This window comes from Anomalospiza imberbis, chromosome 13 (genome assembly GCF_031753505.1).
Source record: "Anomalospiza imberbis isolate Cuckoo-Finch-1a 21T00152 chromosome 13, ASM3175350v1, whole genome shotgun sequence".
NCBI classification, from domain to species: Eukaryota; Metazoa; Chordata; class Aves; order Passeriformes; family Viduidae; genus Anomalospiza; species Anomalospiza imberbis.
In genome coordinates this window covers 15,654,063-15,672,237 of record NC_089693.1, presented here as the reverse complement: position 1 = coordinate 15,672,237, position 18,175 = coordinate 15,654,063, and the positions used below count along the sequence as shown (strand labels likewise).

Here is an 18,175-nt window from a genome sequence, read left to right as displayed (position 1 = left end):
GGCAGTCACGTGACGCGGGCGGCGGATGCGGTTCCGGGTGAGCGTGGGCGCGCAGCGCAGCGCGGCCCCGAGCGCGGCCCGGCCCCGAGCGCGGCCCGGCCCCGCTCCCGCCAGGTACGGCCGCGGAGGGGCGGCAGCGCCGGGCCCGGAGCCGCGAGCCGCGGCCCGGCTGCGCGGGGCGGGCGCGGGGCGACGCGGGGCCGCGTCCCGACCGCAGGTGCGCAGGGGGCGGCGGATTCAGCGCTCGGGCCTGGCCTGGCCGGGGCGGCGGTGAGCAGGGACCCCGCGGCCGGGCGGCTCCTCGGCCGCGCCCGCCGCTCTCCTGCGCCGCTGCCGCCGCAGAGGGCAGGGCTGTGAACACGTAAATCTCCGAGGGGAAGATCCCCTGCCCTGTCCGCTCAGGATTTCGCACGGCGCGGCTGTTCCGCTGCGGGCGTAGCGAAGGCGCAGTGCAGAGCCGTGGTGGCGCGGAAGTCAGAGTTGCTTTTTAGGGCCTTTTGTCTTAGTTCCTCCTGATTTCCTGCTGCTAATGCAATGCACTAAATAATGGTTGATTATTTCTGGTTGACTTGTATGCATGTTTAAGTCCTGGGTATTTGGGCAGGGTATAAATTCCTCGGGATTGTTTTGGGAACAATAAGTTTGAGTGGCGCAGAAATACAGACCCTTCTGTTGCTCTGGATGTGGAGTTTAAAGTAGTATCCTCGGGAGGAACGCAAGAGTTTTCAGAAGCTTTCTCTTTTAGCTGACTGATTTCTCTGTGCTTTGATGCTGAGAGAAGGGAATAAAATGAGACAATTGATCTGTTATTAACTGTATCTTTGCATCGTCCCATTTTGCAAACTTGCAAGTGGTAAAGTCTGGAGGTCCATCTTCAGGTTTGGGAAACTTGTCCTGGATTTATGGCTAATCTGGCCACGTTCTAAAAGCCACTGGAATTATAGAAACATTTAGAAATTGCAGTGAGCTGCATCCTGTGGGTTTGTGTACCAGAAGGTGTTTTTTCCTTGCTTTAGGCTTGCTGTAAAATCAGATGTGAAAATTACTCTTAAAAGCACCTCTTTAATGCCTGAAATTAACTTGACACTCAGTCAAGTTTAGCTTTAATGCCTGGAATTAACTTGACACTCACTTAATGTTTCTGTTGACACAGTGAAGTGAAATGTAAGGAGGGAAACGTAGGCTAACCTTGTTTTGAAGTTGATTTTGACTTTTTGAGATGGAAGCAGTTTTCTGTTCTTTGCCTGTCAGGTACATAGTTCAGTAAAAATGCTTGACATTGTAATTGTCCTGCAAAGTTAAACTTTGTATTTATTCTATTTTAGATGCAGGGGTGCTGATCAAGTACTAAATATAGGTGTTTGTATTGGATAGGCAGATGTGACCATGGAAGTGTCTGGCTTGTAATTATTTGTGTGCTTCCCTGAGAACTCAGAGATGAAAACCTAAATAATAATTTTTGTAAGCAGCCTTTAACTTCATGAATAAAATGATTACATGCTTTCTGTTGTTCTTCTGTCCCACCCCTGCTGCCACCCCTGTTTTTTAGGTATTTGGGACAGACCCAAGTCTCTGTTTAGCTGTACTGTACATTTTTATAAATGGCAATTTTTAACAGGCTTCTTAACACTGTTGTACTTGATATGCCAGAACCAGCTAAGACAGCTTGGTATTAATGAGAGAACTTTGAAAATTATCTATTCTTCTAGGGAAAAAGGATGAAAACACTGTTGTTTGACCTCTGGTGCAAGCAGTGACATTCTTCAGATGCAAACTTAATTAGGTTTAACCTGCTCTTCTGGAATGGAAATTTGTTCATTAGCTGTAGTGAAAGAGCAGTGGTTTTGAGTGATGTAATACTTTTTTGTAATACCATAACTTGCCTGTTGAGATACTTAAAAATATAGAAGGCATTGTACAGTACTAAAGTCCAGTGGCTCCAGGAGGAGAGCAGAACCTCCTGGCAGCCCTGCATCCAGATATTCTTTGATGTGTTGAAGTTTCTGACCTTTAGATAACTCTCCATCTTCAATTTCTTTATGGAAAATAGAAAGTAATGAGCAATGGAGGATAAGATCAGGCTTGCTGTTCTTAGGAACCAAACCTTTTTGAACTGGCCATGAAGAGTGCTAGGATCAGGTACAAATTATTTGCTTTTTTTCCTACATGACTGATAAATACTTGCATTATTAAAATTTACATTTTCCAAGTTACATTTTTAGATTTTAAGATTTACAGCTGAATTAAAACAGCTTTGGCATTTTAAAAACATGTCAGCAGTGCCACAGCAGGGGTAGAAAGACTATTCTAAACTTAGCTTTAGTTTGCATAAGCAGAAGTAGATTTTTTTTTTTGCCTGCTAGTAAGCATTTATATCAGTTGATGTAAAATAGCTCTGAAGCCATCACTTTTCTAACTTTCTTGAAAAGATTACCCTTCCTTCTTGATTTCTCATTCATCTAGTTGACAAATGACAGTGCTTTTATAGGTGAGACTTGAAGCCAAAACATCCAAACCAGCTACTTAGTCTGTGTGTTAAGTAGGATGCTGAAAACCTAAATTTGGGCTTCTCTGAAGTTTCACTCCAATCTTGCCTTGTAAGTTGCTTTCAGGTGTCCTACCTGGTACTTAGCAAATGATTGCTTTATAATCTACCTTCAGGAGAAACTGCTGATGAGAATTCTGCAAGTAGTGTGAGGAGTGTTCCATAAAAGCACCTTAAGCTTAGGTAACAGCACCAGTAGCTTTTAAACTCTTGTCTTAGTACAACAGGTTTGTCCCAGTGTGATGAAGTAAGTGCAGGTAGAAATGCTTCTGCACTGAAAGGCTGTCCATTTGAAATTAATAGGTGTTACTTGGTGTTTGGTATTCTTCAGAAGCATGGGAAGAAAACTGTTCAAGTCTTGGAGCAAAGCCCTGCTTTCAACTGTCTGAGAACTGTATAGGGAATGCAGTGCAGGTGAGCTCAAGGGGAGCATCTTACAGCCACCAGCAGAGTGACAGGCTTGGAGGGGGGTGATATTTGGGTGTTTTGACTGCCAGTTTTTTGTCCTTTAACAGTTAAGTTATGAGTTAAGATTTTCTTTCAGGTTTATAGTCACCTGCATATTTGCATCAGCTGTTTGTCCCATGCTGCTGGAACCAGCAGCCTTCTTCCACTACTGCCTTCTCCTGACTGCTGAGGGCCCCTGGGGAAACTCCTTGGGCTTCATCTCAGTGTCCTGAAACAAGCACATAGAGAGCTCTGCACACATTCACTGTTACTGCCGATCCAAATGTGATCTTCCCTCTGAGCAAATATTTAAAGCGCACTGTTGCAGCCAGCAGGTTGGTGGCCAGGAGTATCCACACCTTGTATGCTGAGAACATCATCAGCTTGGTGAGAGCTAGGACTTGTTTCCAAGCAGTGCTTTAGTCAGGACAAACAGGGAGAGCTGGGAGGCCACTGGCTGGGGCAATGGCTTCACACTGCTGCAGAACAACAGCTGAGAGGTGCAGGTGCTGAATGTCTCAAACAAGGAGAGTTTGGCCCTTCAGAGGAACTAGGTTCCTACATTCTAGAAGTTTTATTTAAATTTTCTGGGTAGGGAGGCAGGGAAATGTCAGTAAAACAGGCTTAAATTGAGATCATTAGTGCTTAATTTGTAGTACTGCAGTTTTACAAAAAGATCACTTAATTTTTCTTTACTAATTAACTTGCATAGCGTAGCTTTAAGCATTGCAGGACATTTTAAAATCAGGTCAGGAGAAGAAAAAATTTGATTTGTCATGAAAGGAAAGCTGGTTCTACAGAACAGTAAGTGTAATTTGGTTTTCAGCCATTTAAAAAAATATCTCTGGGTTAATAAGCAGTATTGATTGAATTCAAACTTTGTACTTACTTTGTTCTGTGTTGATCGGTTCTTCGCAAAATACCATGGTTTCTTGTTTTGATGGGTGTTGGTTTTTTTAATATCTTCATTGATGAGTTTACCTGTTTCTGCCAATCTTTAGAACCAACACAGCCAAGAGCTTCACCTGATTTGGACTTCTATGTCAGCGGAATGGTTTACCATGTTCTGTTATTGGGGATTCCTCGTTGCTCGTGATGGGTGAGCCTGAAAAACTACAGCTTTACTTGCACATCAAAGGGTGAGTTCTCCTAGAACACTGTCTTAAATAGTTTAAGTGTGTTGTTAGAGGTTTTTTTTTTTTCTTTTTAAATGGCTTGTAGTTGAGATCTGACCATCTGGACTTTTTCTCAAAATATACACTTATTAATTATCTCCTATAGAATCTAGAGACACTCCAGGTTTCTTACATTTGGAGTGAACTGGTGTAATCATAAATGATAGAACAAATTGCTCAAGGCCTTAATTTTAACTGAGGTGTTGATCCTCCTTGACTGCTTTAAATGCCTTCCAACCTAAATTATTGTATGGTAAACCATTCCACAAGGAGTTTTGTATGGGAAAAAAAAAAGTAAAATGGAAACAAGCAAAAAACTTTTCCCTGTATTTTTTTTGTTTTTATTCTGCATCATACCTCAACTTGATGATAAGTTAAAGGATGTGTTGCAAGTATGGGAATTACCACAGTATTGAACTAACACCTTCTGTTATGTTCCTGCAGCTCCTCTTTAGCCCATTGTGCTGAAGACCAGAGGTTCTGCCTGATCAGGAGTCTCTGTTAGCTATTGAAGTGAGCTGGAGAATGGAAGGGGTTGAGTTTAAGGAAGAGTGGCAAGATGAAGATTTTCCAAGGTTTTGAATTATTTTAGAAATAATTTGGATCAAACACATAACATCAGCAATAAGCTATCTCTTGGTCTTCCTGGTGAACTAATACTCAGTAATAATCTTGAAGTGATTTCCATCAACATAGCAGTTTTGGAAAGGTTTTGTGGCATATTTCTTCAGGATTGCCACTGTTGACATTTCCAGTGTTTCTGAAATGAAGATTTGTAAGCTTGGCTTTTTTTATTTCCTGTGATAATATTTTGTAACTACATTGTTTGCATATTACTCCCAGTGCCTCATGGCCCAAATATTTCATGAAGCAAAATTTCTGAGGAAAGTCTTTAAAAGTTAATGCTGCTACTGATGCTTGGGCCTACAAAAAATTAAATCAGCTTTAGATGCATTCTAAGATAACATGACAAAACTGCTTGTGTAATTTATTTCAAGTCAAATTTTGTCAAGCAAGAATATGACAAGTTTTCCTAAGGACGACACACTGGTAGTAGCCAGTGTTTTGGTATTTGTCATAGGATGGGATGGTCACTTGAATGCTGTAAAGGAATTTTCTGCTGCCTTGGTGTTTGTCAACTGAAAGCTTGAACTTAGGCTCTAAGTAAAGTTAATTCAGTACTAAATTTGTAGTAACGTGTAAGTCTTAATATATGGCATTAAAAAAAGGTCAAAGCAGATTTGTAACAATAATTTCTTTGTGTCCCAGGCCCCTGCCAGAGGATGATCCTGTTGAGTCTGATGCATTGGCTGCAGCTGGAACAGAAAGTGGAGCTGGTAGGAGCATTCCACTCCAGTCCAGCTGACTGCTTCCTACTTAAATGGCTGCTTTAAAGCTCCTTGGTTTGGGGGGATTTTTTGCGTGTTTTGTTTTGGAGGTTTTAGGTTTTGTTGGGTGTTTTTTTGGTGTGGGTTTTTTTTTTCATTGGTTGGAGTTTTGGAGGTTTTTACATTTAAATTTTTTTTTATTTTGTCCATCTGCTTTACTTGAAGCATTTCTAGTGCTGGATTGGTAATCTGATTTTATTCCTTGCTTTCAACTCCTGTCTAAATCATGCCAGTATTTGCCTTGTACCTTGAAGCATTCTGTGTATCCACAGAACAGATTTGTTAATTTTATGTCCTCACTGTTGTCTGTCAGTCTTTTTTTTTTTTAAGCTTGTATATTATTTTCTATTTTATCAAAGATGGTTATGATGTCACTGAAGCCTAACAAACACTAAGCAAGTGCTAGGGACATGAATCTGTTGTATTATTTGCAAGATTTATTCAGTGTAATATCTGGGCAGCTCCTGGGACACTTGGATGCAGCAGGCAGGAGTAGTAGTGTCTGCCACCCTGCTCAGACTCTGTGTGTGCAATGGGTAACTTGAGAACTTTTACCTGCTGTTCTTTCCATCCCCTATTAAAGTCCTACTCCAAAGAGACCTTGTTTAAATTATGGGCAATGATTTATAATGCATTATGAGAAAGGACTGAGCTCTTCTGTCTTGATAATATGCTTATCTAAACTTGCTTTAGCTTTGAAAATAAATTATTTGCTTTCTGTAGATACAGAGGGTAATGGAACCAAACTGAGGAAGAAACTAATAGCTCCAGATACTAGCTTAACTTTGGATCCCAGTGGAGAATCTGTTTTGTCCGATGACTTGGATGAGAGTGGAGAGATTGATTTGGATGATTTAGATACTGCTTCAGAAAACAGCAATGAATTTGAATGGGAAGGTGAGTATTTTAGTTCTTTTGTCTGGTACTCTAAAATATTTAAGTGCAGGTCGACTGTTTCTCTAGTAAGAAATAGCTATGATTCAATAGTACAAGAGGAGAAATACAAAGGGAGTGATTAGATTAGGAATTAGAAATAGATGCAGTGACTTTTTAAAGAGCAAATCAGACCTCATCTGATTATTAAACAGGCAAACAGTTACTAGCTGTAACTGCAGGTAAACTTAGGTGAAGATCATCTACATATGCTTCTAGAAGACTTGAAGTTATGGAAAATTCTCTATTGCAGTAAGTTTTTAAGAATCACCCAACAGAAAGAAGTACCCAAGGTATTTTACACATGTTAGAAATGAGTTTTAAATGGAAGGAGCCAAACAAAGGCATATAGATTAGCTACTCAGAAATTGCTGAATTGCAATTTAAGGAGGACTGAATAGTATTTTTAAAAATACTAAGTAATACCTGATCTCAAATCTTCCTGGGGTGAGAATGACAAAAGCTCAGTGGCCTTAGAGTATGCATATTCCCAGACTGACTAGAGGCAGTAGAAGAGCCTCTATTTCACATCAAGGAATTCTGAAATTACTTCATAGGAACTTAAAGTAGCTATAGCCACACTAGTAATGATCTCAGTTTTAAGACATTAATAGGAGATATATCTTACAGGCAAAACCTTGATATTCTAACACTTTTTTTTTTGAGATGAAGGTTTTGTGTAGCACTTAAAGCACAAATTTTAAACTTGGAGTTTAATGATGTCTTAAGGCCCTCTTTATGGAAGCCAAGAACAGTTGTGTTGGGCAAATTGTTGGAGTCTCCAACATCTGTAAACTTCATGGTTTAGGAATGTCTCTAATAAGTAAATATGTAAACTCAATTATTATATTCTCATTCTTACATAAAATAATTTAAATTCCTGAATAAACAGGAAGTTCTCTTTTCACTGTTATGTTTGAAACACTACTTGTGGAGAAAGAAACACTCTTTAGATTAAGGGGGTGGTTTTGTTTTTTAAATAGCTAAAGGCATATTGCAGTGGAACCTTTCTTAACAGAGACTGTGTGTTTAAATTTGTAAAAGGATTTTCACTGTTTAAATGAAGAAGAATTGGTATTTAGGGTTACTTTTGCAGTGATGCAAAGGAAATGTTCCGGATGTTTGTATCTTGTTTTTAAAAGTGGCTGAAAAGGGTTTCTGTCTTTTCTTCCTTTAATGCTGCTGCCTTCATTTTCCTGGAAGGATAGTTTCAATTAACAGCTTTGTTTCGGGAACAGACAACTAACTTGCAGTAGGTTTTTCTCGCTTTGGGTAAGGTCCATGCAACAAAGTCAAGAATCATAATTTCATTGGAGCAAATTGTCTTACAGATTCCTCTCAGCACAAATTTCATATATTTTGATTGCACACGTGAATTAGATTTAATTTACAATAGATTTGTCTGCATGTCTGCTTGCAAGGTACCTCAATGTTTTAAATCATGCTTCATGTAAATCTGTGATCAACCTCTGTAATTCTCATTGGAGTTAACCACTTTGTCTATTTTGGTCAAATTCATTGAGGTCTGTGTTCTGAAAGCCTACAATTAATTAGGCTTCTCCATGAATGGAAAATTTTCACATACTTGTAATAGAGAAAATTAAAGTCAATAGATAACTGCCAACATGAGTATGTTAATAAAATATCAGTGACATCAGCTGGTGTGTCTGACTGGCTGGAGAATACCAAAATAGATTAGATAGCAAAGTGGTTAACTTGTGTTGTAGCTGATTGTCACTATGCATGGTATTCATAATGGGTCTTCAACATGTTCTCATTTTGGCAGACGATCTTCCAAAACCAAAAACTACTGATGTGATTAGGAAAGGCTCACTGGCTGAGTACACAGTGGCAGAGGAGAAGGATGATGGTCGCCGCTGGCGAATGTTTCGGATCGGAGAACAGGACCATAGGGTGGACATGAAGGCAATTGAACCGTACAAAAAAGTTATCAGTCACGGTGGTAAGGATTGGTGATGTGCTCTGGGGAACTGTTGAGCAACTATTTCTTTAAGCTGAGATGGGGAGGCAGAGGAAGAGCTTTGGGCATAAAGACTTACGGTAATTAATTTGTTGCAGTGTTAAGACATGGTTGATAAAATATTTTTTTCTCTATTAAACTAAAGTTCCAAAATGTACACATGGTCACATGTACTAAAATGCACCTATGTAATAAAATATATTTACTCTATTCTACAGTGTCACTGCTACCAAATTTTTTGGTTTCTAGATTATTGAAAACATTAACTATCGATCTGCTAAGGCAGAAATCAATTCATGATTCTTTCCAGTAGTCTGTAAAGTTTGGGTTGGAAGAAAAGTTGATGAAGAACATAAGATATTATTAAATATACTGATCTTCTACACTGAAACGTTGGTCATAGAGTGTTTGACATCAGCTTCAGCTGTTGCTTTAGAAGTAGACAAACTTGAAAAAGATACCTTGATGTTTTCTGTAACTGTATTAATGTGTCCATATGGATGTGTGTACATCTCTCTAAGGTAAATAAGGAAAAAGCTTACTGAATGTGCTTGACTTTGTGTAAATGTAGTCAGTGTATTGTCACCTTTGTCACTACTGCTGCTTATTTCTTTTTAGGTTATTATGGTGATGGGTTAAATGCCATTGTTGTGTTTGCTGTTTGCTTCATGCCGGAGAGCAGCCAGCCCAACTACAGATACCTAATGGACAATCTGTTTAAGTAAGTCATCATCTGCCTTTCTGAGTTTTTGTTATTGGTAATATATTTGAGCACTACTAGGAATTAACTTCAGTATCCATAATCTTCATCTTAAATTTTCTTTGCTGTCTCTCCAGGTATGTAATTGGCACTTTAGAGCTGTTAGTAGCAGAGAACTATATGATAGTTTACCTGAATGGTGCAACAACACGGAGAAAAATGCCAAGTTTAGGCTGGCTTAGGAAATGTTACCAGCAAATTGATAGAAGGTAAGAACCTCTGCAATATTTTCTTACAATATTCACATGCTCAGAGATAGACATATTTAGGAAAAACTGCTGTTTAATGAGGTCTCTTCTGGTTAAGATTTGATGAAGGAAACTGGTGTGTTGAAAAACCTCGTCCTAAGCTAGGAAGAGGTGGGATGATGCTACAAACATGCCTGGGTAGTGTTGTGTGGTGGATTTTTTTGGTTGGTTGGGGGTTTTGTGTATGCTTTTTGTTGCTGTTGTTCTCAGGGTGTTTTATAGTGAAAATAGTACTCTTAGAGTACTGAATATTGTTATCCTGTAGAACATCCTTACAACTTAATGTATTAACATAAGGTTAATAAGGGAGGTCCTTTGTCAACCACTTCATCATTAGTTCTGTAAAATGATTTAAAGGAGCTTCTCCTTGGAGTGGTATTTCCTTGTCAAATTGATACTGAATCTTTAGTTTTTACTTTACAGTTGTGTAGTATTTTTTCCTCTCATGGAGGTTGACTTCTAATAATGGGATGTCAGAATACTGTGTTTGTGACAGTTGTGCTTCTAAAAACATACTTCTTACATAATCCAAAACCCCTGGTCATGCTGCCTTTTTGTTCTAGTAATTATCCATTGTTTAAATCCTTCAGGTTAAGGAAAAATCTGAAATCTTTAATCATAGTTCATCCTTCTTGGTTCATCAGAACTCTCCTGGCCATCACAAAACCTTTTATTAGGTAATACTCTGGAAGCTTTTTCATAAATAATTCTGACAACTGTCAAAAGACTGTTTTAATATTGACCTAGTGAAAAATGTTTAGACTTGTAACTGTACCCTGCATTTGTTCTTCCACAGCTCAAAATTCAGCCAAAAAATTAGGTATGTCTTTACCCTGGCAGAACTAGCTGAACTCATCCCCATGGAATACGTTGGCATCCCAGAATGCATAAAACAGTATGTTTTATTATTCCAACATCTTCTACATTGATCATGGTTTAGGACTGGTAGATGTTGTAATCATTGTTTGGGTTGAATGTAACACTTGGCACATAATGACTTAAATGAGATTACTGCTCTCCGTAGGAGGAATGTCCATGTGTGACCTCATTGCTAAAGGCAGTTTGGAATGGAAATGTGTGGTCATTTTCAGAGTGGAGCTTTGTGCAATTACTAAGTTGTGGTGTGTAAATTAAGCCTTCTAGAGAAGGTCTCATTCCAGTTGTTCTGCACCTTAGTGTGTAATTAAACTGGCTTGTGAGTGAGACATTGTAGGCATGTTGATACTGAAGTTATTTATAATGTCTTCTAAAGCATTTTAATTAAAATGTGGAACAGCTTAAGTGCTGAAGTATCACTTGGATTGGGTTTTCATTTGAAGAAAAGTGATGGGAAAATGCTGAATTCCTACCCACAACAGTTCTAAACTACTTTGGTAAAGAAATGAAGACAGCGTCAGTGTAATTTTTTTTCCTTCCTGTCCAGATAAAAATAGCCATTTTAACATCAGCACATTTCTGCTGTAAAATAAGATGATGATCCTTTTGTCAAAAGCATTTGTGAATGCAGTAATAGAGTAGAAACCATAAACTTGGGTCTTAAGAAAACCAAATGAAAACACTTAACAATCCTGATGACAGCCTGTTAGAGGGTATGGCACACCAAACCTGTCTTGTCTGCATTGTAATAGGCGAGACAAACTGGGGGAAGGCGGCCCAGTGCCATGAGGGCACACCCATGCTGGACAAAGCCTCGTGCCCTGCAGATGGCTGGTTATTTCAGTAGACATCTAGCTGCTGTCAGTTCCACAGTTTAACTCTGTAAGACAGAAAAACAGTTTTCATGGGCTGGGAGTGAAACACATGACAAAGCTGAGGCAGCCTTGTGCTGTCTTTAGAATTTTTTTGAGTGGGGTTTTATGGGCGTGTTATGAATATTCAGACTGTCATTCTGAGTTTTAAAAGATTTCTCTCTGTATTGATGAACCTTTAACTGTTCTGCAAAGTCTGGACAGGGTTAACTTAAAGAGTTAATTCTCAGATTTCTGTGGAGGATTATATCTGGATTCAAACTGTTATGGACACAGACTTTAAATTCTAGTGATGAATGCTAACTCTGTGCAAGAGGTCATATTGAATTCATTTGTTATGTCATAGTAACTAAATCTTAATGGGTTTTTTTAATGCTAATAAAGGTTGGAAGTACAGTGTGGTTTTTTTTCTTAATTATATCAGTTTCAAAATTTGGTAAGTTTCTGCAAATTTTATTGACACTAATACTGGTTTGCAGCTTCTGTTGATTTTGGCCTTCATATGTTATATTTACTGAAACAAAACTTTTCCTCACCAAGGTATGAAGAAGAAAAGTTTAGAAAGAAACAGAAAAGGTATATTCATCTTTTGATTAGGGTTGCATCTAGATAAGACAATTTGCACTGCAACTAACTCCCAGTTGATTGGCTTGCATAAAGGAATAAGCATTTGTAAATATAAACATGCACTATTGCCCAAGTGTTTATGCATGGCAGCAACTATACTGTACTTGCAGCAGTATGGAATCTGGAAGAACTCACTCTGGGTGTTCAGACAGCTATTAGCAAATAGTTTCTATTACACTTTTATGTGAGATGCCCACTTTTAAGGGAATACATGGGTTCTCAGCTTGGAAGTCTTTAAGAGGCAAAAGCAGTGCTTCTGTATGAACCCATTAAAGCAAATGTCATTGTTTCTAACAGGAATTGATCTCTGGAAATGAGCTGTATTTAGGTGCTAAGCTGTAGCTATGCATTAGCAGACATGCAACTCTGTAAGAAGTTCTAATGTTGAATCTTGTATTTTTGGTATTTGCTACCTTTTTAGTTATTAACTTGCATAGATGTAATCTAAATTAGTATTTTAGTGCTGTTTGTATTTGCAGTGCCTACGTTCCTTCCTAATAAATACTGGATTTCCACTTTGTTATTTCCAGTCTCCTGGACTAACTATTCAAGCTATTCCACAGCTGATAAATTTTTGAATGGTTATGTTATTTTTTCACTCACTAACAAATAGACTGAAAGATTTTGCTACTAACTTTGGAGTTTTTAAAATTATTTTTCCTTTGTGTGCCTAACTGTTAAGGTTTATTGTCTAAATTGGGTAGAGGAACACTGAGATTGAAGTAAAAGGAATTTAAATTATTTCTGGAAACTCACATGTAAATCTAGTGATGTGTTGAATGTTCTTCAGGAATTACTCCAATTAAGGGGTAATTAAAAAAATCTCCAGTAGAGCAAACACTTTTTAGTGTCCCTGTTGATAATTTCACCTATAATCATCACTTTTGTAAAAAGTAATATGTTCTTCAGTGAAATTTAGGTCTAGAGATCACAGGTGGAATTGGATACTGAGGCTTCTATCAGGTAGAAAGCAGCTCCTTTTTATGGATTTGTGGCCCAAAGGAGCTGTCACTGTTTCTGTCATTTTGAAAAACTGGCCGGTGATAGTTTGAGAAACTGGACAGGTGTGTTAGACAGATTGTTATAGTCTCTCACTTTAGAACTGCTGTTGGTTTTAAAATTAATTTACTTCCATGCACAACTTATTTGCCAGAAGATTTTATCAAGACTGTAGCTTGTTCTTACTGTAAAGAGGAAAAGTACATTTTGTGCAGGGCTTCCAATCATCCCCTAGTATCTGCAAAGCAGCACTTTGTTTGCTGGTCCCAAGGCAGATACTAAAAAATAAGGTACAAAATCAAACCCACTTTTATCAGCATGATGGTGAATTTTTCCAGGGTAATTGCAAGAGTCTTAGAAGGTAATAGAAAAAGTATTGTAGTTAAGGAGCCTCTTCACTTTTGTTAATTCAACTAGTGCAGTTACCTCTAATGTTACAGTAATTAAGCCAAGAAGGTAATTCAGTGCTTATGAATTCATCAGAGTGGTAGTGCTTGCCAGTACTGTCATGTTACCTATACTGTATTCCTGCTTGCATTTGTTACTATGAGCACAGGCCATGCTTTTTTCTTCTGTAGTCAAACTTCACTTGCACTTTTAAAATGCTTCCTTTCTAGTGCTGTAGTTACTTAAATGGTTTCCTAACAATTTTAATTAATTTCTAGGGGGTGGTAGGAAAATAGATATTGAAACGAACCCAAACATCATGACTACATTAAAAAAAACCCTTAATTTAATATTTATTTACTAAAACGTTTCCCATATAAAAGCTTTGTGTTTTCCTGTTAATAGTATTTTCTTAATAATATGAGCTATCAAATTATGTTAACACGGTTTAATTTTACTACTTTCTTTGCTAAGCAGAGTTGACCAAGAGCTGAATGGGAAACAAGAGCAGAAAAGTGAACAGTAAGTTTGGAGTCCAAAGAAGACTGAAGAATATGCAGCTGGAACGATGCTGTTTGTGCTCCATTACAGTGCATTCTCTGTGTGTATGTATTATATAATCTGTTGCAAAAGGTGCTTTGGACTAGCACACAATGAACTGCTTACTGCTGTATTGGTTTGTCTTGACTTTAATTGCTGTTTATGTAATCGTTTTATACTGCTAAATGGCAAAGAACCCTATGTTTTCACAGGATGTTCTTGCAACTGTTTATCTAAATGATGCATGTTCTTCAGTAAAATATTTATATACCTAAATGTTAAAGGAAAGAGATAATATATATATATATTTTTATGACTGAACAATATATTGTGTGTACCTGCTGAAGGAATTCATTTGCAGGTAGACAAGGCCATAAGTTACTCGTTGTTATTGTATAAATCTGTTTTGCTGTAAATGGTCAAGTGCATTTCTTTGTTGTCATGAAAACTTGTTTGGATATTAACAATCACATTAACTTGGCTTTCACAAATACAGAGATCCTTATTTTTGTTCATTTACCTTACACAAGCTCATTCCTTTACCTCACCAGAGTGAGCTTCACCTTTGGTGTCTTTCAGTCCATAATTCAGGATGCAGAACTGCAGTTCTGTGGGTGGCAGTTTGTTGGCCAGGAGGTTTAAGCCTAAGGCACAAAAGCTGAACTGTGACTAGTAAGATGCCAGACCTTTTTCAGTTGAAGTTGTGAATTTAGGTTCTGCTTCAGTATGTCAAGACTGTCTCAGCTAGCAGTAGGAAATGAGTTCACTGCAGTTCTTTGTGGATGAATCTTGACTGTTTCTGGTGGGAACGCTGGTCATGCTCAGTAGAACTTGGGAGCTACACAGGTATTCTAGCCCCAATACCATTTTTAGGCAGAAATATGAGAAGTCTTATGCTACCTGTGTCATTCTTGTAGATGAAACATCCATTTCTAAAGCTGTTAGGCACATGATACCAGCACTAATTTATCTTTTAGGAAGTGTTTTAAAGGTTGGGGTATTTTCACTCCCCGCAATGGTGGTAAATCTCTGTCTGCAAGAGGTCTTCTTGGACACAACTAGTGTGTATAGGTTTTCGGGGACAACAGTAATGCACTGGTTGATACATTGTAAAAGTTTGTAATGTCTTCTGATAAACATTGCATTTTCCATGTAAGGGCAGGTGTATGCAAATAAATTCGTTCAGGAGTTGAGCAATAGAATATGTTGTAGCAAGTATATTAAATCTTTGCTTTTGGTGTTTATTGTGCTCACAATTCTTAATGCTAAAAATATCACTTTTTAACTATATTTAATGTTACTCAGTTACCTTATTAAAAAAAAAAGTTATGTTCAACCAGATTATTACATGACACTGATAGATAGCAGTTGTGAGATATTCCCTGGTCAAGACTTACCAAGTAACAATTAATCCACTGTCTCCAGTGATACCTGCATAGACTCTGAGAGCATATGGATGTCAGGTGAGGGAAAACAGCTCATCTCTCTGGAGGTTTACTTAAGTCTGCGGTTCAGATACTTTCATCTCAAGATGTAAGTCCTTTTGTTGCAGTAGTTTCTGTATCTGATTTTCATGGAGATTGATAGGCAGGATGTATTCACACAGCAGATAATTCCAATGCAAGTTACCTTGCATCCACTCCATCAGGTTTGGATCTTGCTCTGAAAGCAGAAGACAAATGCACTTTCTTTGGGGCTGTCTTATCTCCTGCTTTAGTTTTGATGTTGACACAGGTTAATGTAGAGTTCAAGTCAGTACGTGGAGCACTTGCAGCCTGTTTACTTCTGATACTTTCACGGTGTGGTCTGTACAACCATGCAAATCTGATTTTTACTGGGTTGGCATGTGTCCTAAGCTAAACAGGAAGCATTCTGGTTATCTCATTTCCATTTTTTCCTATCTGATAAAAGGACTAGTCTCAGTAAAATTATATTCTTTGTGGAGGGATTGTAGTTCTCTGTGTCTTGTGGCTTCCTGTGTGCATAGTGCAGTACGGAGTAGCTGTTCCTCTGTATATGCCACATTTACCAAATGATGGGATTGGTTTTGTGTTTCCTGGTAGCCAAGGATTCTACGGTTTCATGCTGCAGTAGTATGATTTCTGTTGGAAATGTGTATGTGCTTATAAATGGTTTATTTCTCTAGTATAAGTTGTTGTGGATGAGTATACAGCACAGCAGTTGTTCTGTCTCTAAAGATACACAGCTTGAGAAAGAAGTGTACTAAAGAATTATTCCCCTCTGCCTTCCTGCAGCTCATCATTTAGTGGTGAGGTGGATGTTTACAAAAAGCAAAGTGGTCCCAAAGGTATGGATAATGTTTTGTCAAACTTAACTTTTTTGAAATCTATAATATAATGTAATATATTTTAATATTTAAAAACCTGAAAAGTTGGAATGTCATACTTAAATAAAAATGATTTCAAAACTTGAATCACTTTGTGATAAGATACAGTATTGGAGGGAATTCACCTTTCAATGGCACTTCCTTCTAAAAGTAAGAGTAATTTTGCTAGAATTTGGTGACCCCTGTCAAGAAAAAAAATTCATGAGTCACTGATTTACCTCTGATTTGGAGGTCTCATTAGTTTATATGTATTTATATATGTAGTAATAAGTCATTACGTATCTCATTATTGCTGTGCACAGCTGAAATAGAGAAGTCTGGGCCAGTGGCCTCTCAATGTGACATTTCCTAATGATTTCTGCAACAGGGTAAATTCAGAAGTGGCAAAGAAATTCTGGAGAAAGTGTCATTAAAAACTGATCTGAGTAGACTCTGGATTTGCTTGAGTGTTCTTGATCTGTGTAATGTGGCAGAGCCATCTTCTGTTGGAGGGTAATGGGAAAAGATTTAGTGCTGAAGCAGATTGAAGAACTTCTATTCCAAAAAGGGCAGAACTAGTTAGAATAATATGTAACCTTGTTCATTACAACACAGTTTGGCATATTTTTTCCTTTACTCTCAGTAAACAAGTGAAGAACAGCCCCGGTTGCTGTGAGGAACATTGTACTGAGACAGCAGTTACACTCCAAATTGCAGCCCACGAGGATATCAGGGCCTGTATCTGTTTCAGCAACTTTGTTGCATCATACCCGAAATGCTCCTGTGACAGTTTAAAACAGTTTCAGCAGTTAATTGTGTCATACTTCAAGGTCAGATTACATGTGGTAGCAATGGAATCTTTTATGAAGGACCTCCGAGTGTGTCATGGTCAGGAGGTGCCTGCTCATGTCAGCTTCACAGATGCTGTCTGCTGAAATGTCTGTAGTTGACTGAAAAAACACCTAACTATGCTGTGAATAGGCACTTTATTAACTACATCTGTCACAAGGTAGAAAGTTTCCTGGTTAAAAGCAAATTTCTTTCAGTGTAAAATTTTTGTCAGTGTATCCTACAGATTTATACAGTATTTAGTATCTAGAAAGATGGTTTAAATTCATGTCTTCTCAAAAGCTGTTATCTTTGGAAATGACTTGTATTCTCAAGTCATTCCAGTCTCCCTCAAAAACCTCATATGAGGAATGGAGAGGAGAGGGATAACAGCTTGCCAGCTTTTTGTAACCACAGAAGCCTTACAGATCTTGCAGTCAAAATTCTTACTCAGTCCTTGTGGATGCAGGTCGTTCTCAAGAGGATTTGTTTCACTGACTCCTTGTCAGAGACACTTGCAACAAGTGCTTTAATTATACTTTTTAAGGACACCTTCTTTTAGTCAGAGAAATACTCTGAAATGTAAGGAATATTTAAATATTCATATTCTGAAAGACGTCTTGCAGCTTTCCTAGCTTCAGAATTCTATGTTGAACTACACTGTTTCTTTTATCACATCTCATTACCCATATTAAACTAACAGGAAAAAAGAGCATTTGTGAGGAGGGTGCAGTCATGTTACTTTTTCATCATTCCTTTCAAGCATGACTGAGATCAGTGAAATTAAAGCCATTCTTTGCTCAACTAGATTTTTTTTTTCAGTTTTGCAATTTGAACTGCCCAGATTACTCTGATTTACATGATTTTTTTTTTTTTGTATTGAAAATGATCTGAAGAGAAGCTATCAGAGTGCTTTCCAAAAGTCCCTGTCTTACCATGTTCCTTACTCTAGCTTACTCAACTGCTAGTTAATTTTGGTAAGATTGAATTCCAGGTTAATAATTACAAATAAATATTCATGGAGGACAGATGCTTGGTTTACCAGTGGCTCTGCAGTTCTGAAATGTTTCTTTTCATTAATAAAATCTTTTTCAGTTCTGCAATGTTTCTTTTCATTAACAAAATCTTTTTATCAACAAGAAAGACCTGAGCAGTAAGGTGCTCTAATGGTTGAATGGTACTTTGAAGGGTTAAGATGGAATGATTTCGCTGACAATTAGTGTCTGTAAACTTTATTGTGGGT

At 38.0% G+C, this 18,175-nt stretch overlaps 1 protein-coding gene and 1 long non-coding RNA gene across 4 annotated transcripts; one reads left to right on the top strand and one right to left on the bottom strand.

Annotated features, from left to right (window-relative positions):
• The first annotated feature begins 34 nt into the window (after window positions 1-34).
• Window positions 35-16,212, top strand: BNIP2 (BCL2 interacting protein 2). 3 transcript variants are annotated; one of them, XM_068204196.1, is made up of 12 exons: window positions 35-114; window positions 3,994-4,131; window positions 4,612-4,742; window positions 5,437-5,504; window positions 6,279-6,452; window positions 8,275-8,451; window positions 9,088-9,190; window positions 9,307-9,438; window positions 10,068-10,154; window positions 10,274-10,372; window positions 11,766-11,801; window positions 13,716-16,212. In XM_068204196.1, the coding sequence occupies exons 3-12, from the start codon at window positions 4,693-4,695 to the stop codon at window positions 13,762-13,764; spliced, it is 975 nt and encodes a 324-aa protein (XP_068060297.1). In that variant the 5' UTR covers window positions 35-114; window positions 3,994-4,131; window positions 4,612-4,692; the 3' UTR covers window positions 13,765-16,212. The 3 variants fall into 3 exon arrangements, with proteins under 3 accessions (XP_068060297.1, XP_068060299.1, XP_068060298.1); XM_068204198.1 differs by lacking the exons at window positions 35-114; window positions 10,274-10,372; window positions 11,766-11,801 and adding an exon at window positions 2,116-2,139; XM_068204197.1 differs by lacking the exons at window positions 35-114; window positions 11,766-11,801.
• Window positions 2,172-3,486, bottom strand: LOC137482051 (uncharacterized). The gene is made up of 2 exons (XR_011003855.1): window positions 3,313-3,486; window positions 2,172-3,221 (listed from the first exon to the last, which is right to left on the bottom strand). It is a non-coding gene; the product is annotated as an uncharacterized lncRNA (long non-coding RNA).
• Window positions 16,213-18,175: the final 1,963 nt, after the last annotated feature.

Coding starts and splice junctions, on each gene's coding strand:
- BNIP2 (XM_068204196.1), top strand. CDS start 4,693: ATGGAAGGGGTTGAGTTTAAGGAAGAGTGGCAAGATGAAGATTTTCCA. Junction 4,743..5,436: donor CAAGATGAAGATTTTCCAAG/GTTTTGAATTAT, acceptor TTTGTGTCCCAG/GCCCCTGCCAGAGGATGATC. Junction 11,802..13,715: donor TTTAGAAAGAAACAGAAAAG/GTATATTCATCT, acceptor TTTGCTAAGCAG/AGTTGACCAAGAGCTGAATG.